The 12,408-nt window shown below is 40.5% G+C and overlaps 1 protein-coding gene across 7 annotated transcripts in view; it reads right to left on the reverse strand.

Annotated features, from left to right (window-relative positions):
- The window catches only part of TAMM41 (TAM41 mitochondrial translocator assembly and maintenance homolog), an 81,961-nt gene that overhangs the window by 48,473 nt on the left and 21,080 nt on the right, over positions 1–12,408 (reverse strand). For 4 of the 7 annotated variants that reach the window (XM_037802208.1, XM_037802217.1, XM_037802184.1 and 1 more), the window contains 2 exons: positions 10,851–11,033; positions 408–500 (listed from right to left, as the gene is read on the reverse strand). In XM_037802208.1, the coding sequence (XP_037658136.1) occupies positions 408–500; positions 10,851–11,027 (270 nt within the window). In that variant the 5' untranslated portion in view covers positions 11,028–11,033. Of the gene's footprint in view, positions 1–407; positions 501–10,850; positions 11,034–11,732; positions 11,851–12,408 lie in introns of those variants that run through there. The other 3 variants (XM_037802201.1, XM_037802225.1, XM_037802248.1) reach the window with 3 other exon arrangements.

Below are 12,408 nucleotides of genomic sequence, written 5' to 3' on the forward strand. Positions count from 1 at the left end.
AGGCAAGGAAGGATTTTCCCCAAGAGCCTTCAGAGGCAGCACAGCCCTGTTGACACCCTGATTATGGACTTCTGGACTCCAGAACTGTGAGACAATAAGTCTGTTGTTTGAAGTCATCTAGTTTGTGGTTCTCCATTATGGCAGCCCTAAGCAACTACTACACTCTCCCAGCCCAATCTGAGCCTGATCCATTCAGACAACTGAAAAATCTTTAGAGAGAGGACAGGCGTGGCATGGATAATATCTGGATATTGTTTGGTGATGAATTCCATAGGGAGCAAAAGGAGCCTGAAACTCATGGCTATTTCCTAGAGTTCCATATCACTGCAATCACAATGGTCAAAGGAAGGTCTGGCTCAGAGAGAAGGCATCCCTAAATGGTGGCAGTCCATAAAGCACTCACTCACCGGTTTCTGAAGTCGCCCAGCAATGTATAAGTTATTCCAGTTGAGGAGATCTTCAATCAGAGTACTAGTACTAATAACCCCATATTTGATAAGCTAAAAAAGAAAAGAAATGGGCATGAAAAAGAACAAAATACCATGTTGTAGTTTATGCAACTACAAGATATCAGGAAACAGATCCAAGTCCCAGCTGGAGTGGTTGGTACCTTGATTTCCAAAGCCATTCAAAACACCTACCTTGTAAAAACACACATCTCCACAAAAACCTTTCTTGCAAGAGGTTTAGCGCCCAAGACTGATCTGGCCCTTCGGACATTCAAGTGAGGTGGCCACCATTTTAACTTAGGATCATATGATGTGAAGGCAGAATGGCTTTTAGAGGTTATCTAGGATTGTTCCTTGATGGCTTAGAAACAAACCAAAAAAATGGATCTTTTGCCTCAGATAGTTTGAGAAGCAACGATTCGTTCATATTCCTCATTTGAGAAATAAGAAACCTGAGGCCCAGAAAGAATAAATGGTGTGCCCAAGGGGACACAATTAGTAACAGAATCAAACTATGTCCCAGAAAGTCAGTCTGGTCTTCCAATGTTCTTTCATCACTAAGTACAAGAAGTTTTCTTTAATTAAAAGTTTTCACTGACATCTTTTTTTTTTTTTTTTTTTTAAATCATCATTTTATTGAGATATATTCACATACCACGCAGTCATACAAAACAAATTGTACTTTCGATTGTTTACAGTACCATTACATAGTTGTACATTCATCACCTAAATCAATCCCTGACACCTTCATTAGCACACACACAAAAATAACAAGAATAATAATTAGAGTGAAAAACAGCAATTGAAGTAAAAAAGAACACTGGGTACCTTTGTCTGTTTGTTTCCTTCCCCTACTTTTCTACACATCCATCCATAAACTAGACAAAGTGGAGTTTGGTCCTTATGGCTTTCCCAATCCCACTGTCACCCCTCATAAGCTACATTTTTATACAACTGTCTTCAAGATTCATGGGTTCTGGGTTGTAGTTTAATAGTTTCAGGTATCCACCACCAGCTACCCCAATTCTTTAGAACCTAAAAAAGGTTGTCTAAAGTGTGCGTAAGAGTGCCCACCAGAGTGATCTCTCGGCTCGTTTTGGAATCTCTCTGCCACTGAAGCTTATTTCATTTCCTTTCACATCCCCCTTTTGGTCAAGAAGATGTTCTCCATCCCACGATGCCGGGTCTACATTCCTCCCCGGGAGTCATATTCCACGTTGCCAGGGAGATTCACTTCCCTGGGTGTCTGATCCCACGTAGGGGGGAGGGCAGTGATTTCACCTTTCAAGTTGGCTTAGCCAGAGAGAGAGGGCCACATCTGAGCAACAAAGAGGCATTCAGGAGGAGACTCTTAGGCACAAATACAGGGAGGCCTAGCCTCTCCTTTGCAGCAACCGTCTTCCCAAGGGTAAAACTTATGGTAGAGGGCTCAACCCATGAAACCACCAGTCCCCTATGTCTGTGGTCATGTTAGCAACCATGGAGGTGGGGTAGGCGAATACCCCTGCATTCTCCACAGGCTCCTCAAGGGGGCACTACATCTTTTTTTTTTTTTTTCCTTGTTTGTCTTTTTTTCTTTTTTTTTTTTTTTTAACTTTCCCTTCTTTTTTAAATCAACTGTATGAAAAAAAACTTAAGAAGAAAACAAACATACAATAAAAGAACATTTCAAAGAGACCATAACAAGGGAGTAAGAAAAAGACAACTAACCTAAGATAACTGCTTAACTTCCAACATGTTCCTACTTTACCCCAAGAAAGTTACATAATATAGCAACATTTCAGTGAACTTGTTCCTACTACATCCATCAGAAATTAACAGACCATAGTCATTTCTGGGCATCCCCAGAACGTTAAATAGTTTATCTGTTCTTCTTGGATTATTGTTCCCCCTTCCTTAATTGCTCTCTACTGCCAGTTCCCCTACATTCTACATTATAAACCATTTGTTTTACAGTTTTCAAAGTTCACATTAGTGGTAGCATATAATATTTCTCTTTTTGTGCCTGGCTTATTTCGCTCAGCATTATGTCTTCAAGGTTCATCCATGTTGTCATATGTTTTACCAGATCGTTCCTTCTTACTGCCGCGTAGTATTCCATCGTGTGTATATACCACATTTTATTTATCCACTCATCTGTTGAAGGACATTTGGGTTGTTTCCATCTCTTGGCAATTGTGAATAATGCTGCTATGAACATTGGCGTGCAGATATCTGTTCGTGTCACTGCTTTCCGATCTTCCGGGTATATACCGAGAAGTGCAATCGCTGGATCGAATGGTAGCTCTATATCTAGTTTTCTAAGGAACTGCCAGACTGACTTCCAGAGTGGCTGAACCATTATACAGTCCCACCAACAATGAATAAGAGTTCCAATTTCTCCACATCCCCTCCAGCATTTGTAGTTTCCTGTTTCTTTAATGGCAGCCATTCTAACCGGTGTTAGATGGTATCTCATTGTGGTCTTAATTTGCATCTCTCTAATAGCTAGTGAAGCTGAACATTTTTTCATGTGTTTCTTGGCCATTTGTATTTCCTCTTCAGAGAACTGTCTTTTCATATCTTTTGCCCATTTTATAATTGGACTGTCTGTACTATTGTCATTGAGTTGTAGGATTTCTTTGTATATGCACGATATCAGTCTTTTGTCAGATACATGGTTTCCAAAAATTTTTTCCCATTGAGTTGGCTGCCTCTTTACCTTTTTGAGAAATTCCTTTGAGGTGCAGAAACTTCTAAGCTTGAGGAGTTCCCATTTATCTATTTTCTCTTTTGTTGCTTGTGCTTTGGGTGTAAAGTCTAGGAAGTGGCCTCCTAATACAAGGTCTTGAAGATGTTTTCCTACATTATCTTCTAGGAGTTTAATGGTACTTTCTTTTATATTGAGATCTTTGGTCCATTTTGAGTTAATTTTTGTGTAGGGGGTGAGGTAGGGGTCCTCTTTCATTCTTTTGGATATGGATATCCAACTCTCCCAGCCCCATTTGTTGAAAAGACCATTATGGCTCAGTTCGGTGACTTTGGGGGCCTTATCAAAGATCAGTCGGCCATAGATCTGAGGGTCTATCTCTGAATTCTCAATTCGATTCCATTGATCTATATGTCTATCTTTGTGCCAGTACCATGCTGTTTTGGCAACTGTGGCTTTATAATAAGCTTCAAAGTCAGGGAGTGTAAGTCCTCCCACTTCATTTTTTTTTTTTAGAGTGTCTTTGGCAATTCGAGGCATCTTCCCTTTCCAAATAAATTTGATAACTAGCTTTTCCAAGTCTGCAAAGTAGGTTGTTGGAATTTTGATTGGGATTGCATTGAATCTGTAGATGAGTTTGGGTAGAATTGACATCTTAATGACATTTAGCCTTCCTATCCATGAACATGGAATATTTTTCCATCTTTTAAGGTCCCCTTCTATTTTTTTTAGTAGAGTTATGTAGTTTTCTTTGTATAGGTCTTTTACATCTTTGGTTAAGTTTATTCCTAGGTACTTGATTTTTTTAGTTGCTATTGAAAATGGTATCTTTTTCTTGAGTGTCTCTTCAGTTTGTTCATTTCTAGCATATAGAAACATTACTGACTTATGTGCATTAATCTTGTATCCCGCTACTTTGCTAAATTTGTTTATTAGCTCTAGTAGGTGTATCGTTGATTTCTCAGGGTTTTCTAGATATAAGATCATATCATCTGCAAACAATGACAGTTTTACTTCTTCTTTTCCAATTTGGATGCCTTTTATTTCTTTGTCTTGCCGGATTGCCCTGGCTAGCACTTCCAGCACAATGTTGAATAACAGTGGTGACAGCAGGCATCCTTGTCTTGTTCCTGATCTTAGAGGGAAGGCTTTCAGTCTCTCACCATTGAGTACTATGCTGGCTGTGGGTTTTTCATATATGCTCTTTATCATGTTGAGGAAGTTTCCTTCAATTCCTACCTTTTGAAGTGTTTTTATCAAAAAGGGATGTTGGATTTTGTCAAATGCTTTTTCAGCATCTATTGAGATGATCAATTGATTTTTCCCTTTCGAGTTTTTAATGTGTTGTAATACATTGATTGTTTTTCTTATGTTGAACCATCCTTGCATGCCTGGAATGAACCCCACTTGGTCATGGTGTATGATTTTTTTAATGTGTCTTTGGATTCGATTTGCAAGTATTTTGTTGAGGATTTTTGCATCTATATTCATTAGGGAGATTGGCCGGTAGTTTTCCTTTTTTGTAGCATCTTTGCCTGGTTTTGGTATTAGATTGATGTTAGCTTCATAAAATGAGTTAGGTAGTGTTCCATTTTTTTCAATGTTTTGAAAGAGTTTGAGTAAGATTGGTGTCAGTTCTTTCTGGAAAGTTTGGTAGAATTCCCCTGTGAAGCCATCTGGCCCTGGGCATTTACTTCTGGGAAGATTTTTGATGACTGATTGGATCTCTTTGCTTGTGATGGGTTGGTTGAGGTCTTCTATTTCTTCTCTGGTCAGTCTAGGTTGTTCATATGTTTCCAGGAAATTGTCCATTTCTTCTACATTATCCAGTTTGTTGCCATACAGTTGTTCATAATATCCTCTTATAATTTTTTTAATTTCTTCAGGATCTGCAGTTATGTCACCTTTTTCATTCATTATTTTGTTTATATGGGTCTTCTCTCTTTTTGATTTTGTCAGTCTAGCTAGGGGCTTGTCAATCTTGTTGATCTTCTCAAAGAACCAACTTTTGGTGATATTTATCTTCTCTATTGTTTTTTTGTTCTCTATGTCATTTATTTCTGCTTTAATCCTTGTTATTTCTTTTCTTCTACTTGGTTTAGGATTGGTTTGCTGTTCATTTTCTAGCTTCTTCAGTTGATCCATTAGATCTTTGATTTTGGCTCTTTCTTCCTTTTTAATATATGCGTTCAGTGCTATAAATTTCCCCCTTAGCACTGCTTTTGCTGCATCCCATAGGTTTTGGTATGTTGTGTTCTCATTTTCATTCGTCTCTATATATTTAGCAATTTCTCTTGCTATTTCTTCTTTAACCCACTGATTGTTTAGGAGTGTGTTGTTTAACCTCCAGGTATTTGTGAATTTTCTAAGTCTCTGATGGTTATTGACTTCTAATTGTATTCCATTGTGGTCAGAGAATGTGCTTTGAATAATTTCAATCTTTTTAAATTTATTGAGGCTTGTTTTATGTCCCAGCATATGATCTATTCTGGAGAAAGTTCCGTGAGCACTAGAAAAGTATGTGTATCCTGGTGATTTGGGATGTAATGTCCTGTAGATGTCTGTTAAATCTAATTCATTTATCAGATTGTTTAGGTTTTCAGTTTCCTTATTGGTCTTCTGTCTGGTTGATCTATCTATAGGAGAGAGTGATGTGTTGAAGTCTCCCACAATTATTGTGGAAACATCAATTGCTTCCTTTAGTTTTGCCAGTGTTTCTCTCATGTATTTTGTGGCACCTTGATTGGGTGCATAGACGTTTACGATTGTTATTTCTTCTTGCTGAATTGCCCCTTTTATTAGTATGTAGTGGCCTTCTTTGTCTCTCAAAACATCCCTGCATTTGAAGTCTATTTTATCTGAGATTAATATTGCTACACCTGCTTTCTTTTGGCTGTAGCTTGCATGAAATATTTTTTTCCATCCTTTCACTTTCAGTTTCTTTGTGTCCCTGTGTCTAAGATGAGTCTCTTGTATGCAACATATTGATGGTTCATTTTTTTTGATCCATTCTGCGAATCTATATCTTTTAATTGGGGAGTTTAATCCATTTACATTCAACGTTAAAACCGTGAAGGCATTTCTTGAATCGGCCATCTTATCCTTTGGATTATGTTTACCATATTTTTCCCTCTCTCTATTAATATCCTTTATTGTACCCATACCGAATCTCTTTAGTACTGAACCTTTCTCCAAGTCTCTCTGTCCTGTCTTTGTTTCTCTGTCTGTAGGGCTCCCTGTAGTATCTCCAGTAGGGCAGGTCTCTTGTTAGCAAATTCTCTCAGCATTTCTTTGTCTGTGAAAAATTTAAGCTCTCCCTCAAATTTGAAGGAGAGCTTTGCTGGATAAAGTATTCTTGGCTGGAAATTCCTCTCACTCAGAATTTTAAATATATCGTGCCACTGCCTTCTCGCCTCCATGGTGGCTGCTGAGTAGTCACTACTTAGTCTTATGCTGTTTCCTTTGTATGTGGTGAATTGCTTTTCTCTTGCTGCTTTCAGAACTTGCTCCTTCTCTTCTATGTTTGACAGTGTGATCAGTATATGTCTCGGAGTGGGTTTTTTTGGATTTATTCTATTTGGAGTTCGCTGAGCATTTATGATTTGTGTATTTATGTTGTTTAGAAGATTTGGGAAATTTTCCCCAACAATTTCTTTGAATACTCTTCCTAGACCTTTACCCTTTTCTTCCCCTTCTGGGACACCAATGAGTCTTATATTCGGACGTTTCATATTATCTATCATATCCCTGAGGTCCATTTCGAGTTTTTCAATTTTTTTCCCCATTCTTTCTTTTATGCTTTCATTTTCCATTCTGTCATCTTCCAGGTCACTGATTCGTTGTTCAACTTCCTCTAGTCTTGTACTATGAGTGTCCAGAATCTTTTTAATTTGGTCAACAGTTTCTTTAATTTCCATAAGATCATCCATTTTTTTATTTAGTCTTGCAATGTCTTCTTTATGCTCTTCTAGGGTCGTCTTGATTTCCTTCATATCCCGTACTAGGGTCTCATTGTTCATCTTTAGTTCTTTGAGTAGCTGCTCTAGGTGCTGTGTCTCTTCTGGTCTTTTGATTTGGGTGCTTGGGCTTGGGTTATCCATATCGTCTGGTTTTTTCATATGCTTTATAATTTTCTGTTGTTTTTGGCCTCGTGGCATTTGTTGAACTTGATAGGGTTCTTTTAGGGTTTGTAGACCTATTGAACTTGATAGGGTTCTTTTAGGGTTTGTAGACCTATTGAAGTCCTTATCTCTAATTTATCAGATCTACAGCTTCGTGGAGTACACTTTCTCTAACTAACCAGCAGGTGGCGTCCACGAGCCACCTGTTCTCCACAAGCCAGATCTCCCCTGCTCAGCCTTTTTGGTGAGTGGGGGAGTGAGTCTTGTGGGGCCCAATTGGTGTACCAAGCTTGCGTGTGTAGTTGGTGTTGCCTGCCCTGTATGTGGGGCGTGTTTCTGGGCAGTCGGGGAGGGGGGGTGGCCCTAACAATCAAATCTCCCTGATGATCCTGGAGTTTTAAAGCTGCTGCAATAGTCTAATCCTTCAGTTTAGTCCTGCCACAGTTTGTCTCTGCCACTGACCCACAAGTCTTTGGTATTGGCGTATGGCTCCTGAGACTTGCAAGTGGGCCCCTCTTCCAGGCTGTGCACCCCGGGTCCTCTGTTGAGGGATGACTGTGCTATGTCACAGGTGAGTGCCGTCCCCCCAGGGCAGTTCTGGGCTGCTGGGCTGTGTAGGGAGGCTCCCAGTCTGCTCAAATGATGGCTGAATGGGGCTTTGTTAATTCACACTGCTCCACCTTCCCAGTTCTGGGAGATTCAGCTGAGGTTGCAGGGAAGGCTAATGTCCACGCCCAGTTTTGTGGTGTGTGCCTGTTATTTGAAGCACTTCCGTCACACTGGGTTGTCTGTGGCAGCTCTGGGCTATGGGGCTGGCAATGGGCAGGAGTGTTTCCTGTCCACCAGGATGGTGGCTGTGAGCGGACACCCCTCTTTTCTTGGGAAGTTGTGTTGTTTAGTGAATTTTCTCAGCCACTGGATTATTGCCTTTTGTCTCAGAGCTCTCTTAGTTGTGCTCTTGACTTGACGTGCCCAAATTGCAATTCTTTGAAGCTTTCTGTATTGAGCTTCTTAGAGTAATTGTTTTAGAAAAAGCAAAAAGGATTTAAAAAAAAAAAAAAAAAAAACGGCCCTCCTCAGAGATCTAATGGGTTATTGAAATGCTAATAGACAAAGCAACCAGGGCCATTAAGGAAAGGTCCACAGGGCAGAGAGATCAGCTTTGCTTCGGGATTTGCATATGCGCCTCAAAGCCTGAGCTCCGCCCTTCCCCTTTCTGTGTTCACCAGAACTCCAAAAATCCTCTGCTTTTATTTTGGAGTTTTCCGTGTTGTTTTTTTTCTATGCCTGTCTCCTCTCTGCTGGGCTGGCTGCTCTCAGAGTCTCTGGTGTCTGGTCTCAGTCTATCTATGGTTGGAGTTTGAATCAGTAGAATGAGTTTTCTATAAGAGCAGCCACTGCAGTTCTCCCTTCTCCTTCCCGGAGCTGACAGCCCCTCCTCCCCCGGGACTGAGCCTGGCAGGGAGGGGCGCGAGTCCTCTGGCCGCAAAAACTTACAGATTTCGCTGATCTCAGCAGTTCCACGTTTTCATGAGTGTTGTATGAAGTATGCCCAAAGACAGATTGCTCTGTGGTGTCCAGTCCACGCAGTTCCTGGCTTTTTATCTACTTTCCTGGAGGAGTAACTAAAACTTACAGCTCACCAGTCTGCCGTCTTGCCACCTTGCCTTCACTGACATCTTTTACACACTGAATTTCAAACACCTTCATAATTTAAAAAATCCAAAAATAAAACCTCTTTATCAGTGCTAACCACATGGAATTAATTTCAAGCTCATTTCACTAGTAATTTGTAAAAATCCTGAATGTGGTTCCTCTAGGTTACAGAATCCCATTTACATCAACAAATAACTTCAGACCCCCTTTGCTGAACTCCAGTATTCAAACATCCTTCCCAGGCTGGACACATCTAAAAAGTAGCTAAGGAATTTCAATTAAAAAGTACAGTCCTTTGGCATATAATTATGCCCAAACATGGTTACTGGACCTTGTAATATTGCTTGAAAACTACTAATTAGAGATAGGCTTAGCATAACATTAATTATGGAGAAAGAACAAACCTATGTATTTTGCATGACTAAGGTAGATGACTTGCTGCATTATCACTAACCAGCTTGTTACTAAGTAGACATGCAACCTTATGAAAGTCATTTTCTTTCTCTGAACCTTGGTTTCTTCATCTGCAAAATGCAAGCGGAGTGGGACTGGACCTCAACCAGAAAAAGCAAATACATGGCCCAAAGGCAGATGTCACCAATCAACCATATTCCTGCTAAGTACAGATATGCCTTTAAAACCCATCTTAAGTCAGCACTCCAACCTCCTGCCCTTCCGAGTGTGGGCTCCTGAAAAGTAGCATCAGCATCACCTGGGAGCTTATAAAAAAAGGCAGACTCTCGGGCTCCATCCCAGGCCAAATGAATCAGAATCTGCAGTTTAACAAGATCTCCAGGTGATTCATATGCATATCAAAGTCCGACTGCTCTAAGCAATCAGGCATCACTAGACTCCTTAATATCTCGGAAGCATCTGCCTTACTCTCCCACTGGTCCCCTTAGCTGGGATCCTGCCTACCTCTTAGCAGCTTCTTAAAGATTGGGGCCCTTCATCTGAAGAAGTCCTCTGGAAGAGCTCCTGCCGTCAGACAACCTGTCTGCTAGGATCCATACATTTTACCTACTCTCCAACACCCCCATGGCCAAATGCCACCCACCTGCTGGCACCAAGAGGTCCCTATCACTTGGCACATGCTCTTGACCACCTCTGATACTCACTCTCTCTCTTTTTTAATTAAATTCAGTTTTATTGAGATATATTCACATACCATACAATCATCCATGGAGTACACGCAACTGTTCATATTATCATCATATAGTTATGCATTCATCCCCCCAATCTATTTTTAAACATTTTCCTTACACCAGAAAGAATAAGAAATAAAAGTAAAAGAGAACACCCAAATCATCCCCCACATCCCACCCTATTTTTCATTTAGTTTTTGTCGCCATTTTTCTACTCATCCATCCATACACTGGATAAAGGGAGTACAACTCTGATACTCCTTTTACTTCCAACTTCTTCAGAGGTGTCTACCCCTCCTTATGGATATGATTAATCTCTACTTTGACCCTAAATAGGCCTGCCTATTTCTTCCACTTGACCAAACCAGTGTTTCTCAAAGTGTGATCACCAGGCATCACTTGGGCGCTTGCTAGAAATACAAATTCTCAAGCTCCACACCAGATCTACTGAATCAGAGACTGGGTGGTGGTGGTGGTGAATCTGTGTTTTGAACAAGTACTCCAGGTGATTTTGATACATGCTAGAATGTGAGAACCATTTAGCCAAAACAAAAAGGAAAAATGGCAATATACAACCACATGCTCACACTGTATCAGTTAAGGGAAGATGTGGATTCCAGTTACTGCTCTGTCTCTGGGTTCAAGACACCCAACAGGAACTTAAATGTTTCCTGACTGCAACATAAGTATGTGTATGTGTGTATCTCCCCACTGGTATTCTAATAACAAAGGTAAAGAGGCCTAGACAGGTCTACCACCCAAATTAAGACAAAGGCCCCAAACCACTTACCCTACCATCACACATTATCAATGTATTGTAGTAAACTCCAGCGCCATAGTTATTCTGGACAAGTGTGATAATCCTGGGCCCCAAAATTTTTAGGAAAGAGTAGTGGCTCCAATTTTTCTTCAGATTCTTTGAATGCCATTCAACAGGGTCATCAACTGTGAACACAAAGTCCAGCATGGTATCCTGTGAGGCGGGGAAAATAAAAAAGAAAATTCTAGTATTAATTCCTAGAAAGGCACCTAAATTGGGTGGAATGCTCTAAAATTCTACATCATGACTAATGGTTAGAAGACTTGGGGGTGTCATCAGAGACAGAAACTAACTCTCTGGAACCAATATGAGCTTTGCTTTCATCAACACAAATAATAATACTTATTTAATATGTATTATGTAGTGCCTGGCACTCTTCTAAATACTTTATATATCCCATATACAGTAACTGATTTTATCCTCAAAACTACTCTACGCTACTCTTAGCATCCCTATTTTATAGGAAAGGCAACTGAGGCACAGAAACAAAGTCCTTGCCCAAGAATGCATAGCTAGTGAGTGGTAGACCTAAGTAGTCTGGTTCCAAATCCTGGGAACTGTGCCACTATGCTCCATTGCCTTTCAGCCAACTGTAGCAAAATGTGCTCTACTTTTCTCACAGAAGACCAACTAATACCATATGGATAACTTATAAGTATTACGTAAAGGGAAATAAGTCATTTTAACTCTCACGCATTCACCAACCACTCACTGAGCACCTAAAATGAGCTAGCCACTCAGAAATGTCCTAGGGTAGAGATAAAGAGCTCAAAGTCTACTGGGGAGAAGAGATAATTTAACAATGATGTCTTGAAATAGGAATGCAAAATGTAATAACTTCACTCAGAATACCAAGCTGAGTCTTGAAGAATATGCAGTTGTTAAACAGGCGTGGTGAAAGCACTGGGGGACCATGGAGAAGGGTGGGAGTCCTGCTATTGGAAACTGCTCCTGTGGATATGAGAGCCAGACATGATCTTGGAGTTCCATTTAGTGTGATCTGGCTGGAACAGAAAGCAGGCAGGCTCGTGGTGGGAGCTGAGACCAGAAATGGGAAGCTTTTTGCCATGCGAAATGTTCGTGCTGACTGGAGGCAGAAGAGATGGAGGGCAGGGAAAGATGATAAGAGGCCCCACATGAACAATGAAAAGTTAACTAACAGCAAAATAAAGGGTGGATCAGTAAATTCATCTGTGTTCAGCACATTTAACAGGTCGCATTTGAAAGTAGATGTTACACCTCAAAGTCTGCTGACTGCCAGCAGACATGAGGGTAGTTTTCCTTGTGACTTCAGTGTGCAGACAGCAAGTGGGCCTCACAGATTTGGATCCCTGACTATTATCTGCCTTCTGTTAAAGTTTGCCTATTCACTTCTCCATGAGGCCATCTGAGCTGTTGCCTGGATTGTTTCCCACACCTATTTTCACAGCACCTGCCCTGGCTCTACAACTTCTCCCTCAGCTTCCTGAAGTCAGGAAGATCACTTTATTTTTTCCCCTGCAGCTACAGACTCTCAAAGTTGGCTGTG

This window comes from Choloepus didactylus, chromosome 1 (assembly GCF_015220235.1).
Source record: "Choloepus didactylus isolate mChoDid1 chromosome 1, mChoDid1.pri, whole genome shotgun sequence".
NCBI lineage: Eukaryota > Metazoa > Chordata > Mammalia > Pilosa > Megalonychidae > Choloepus > Choloepus didactylus.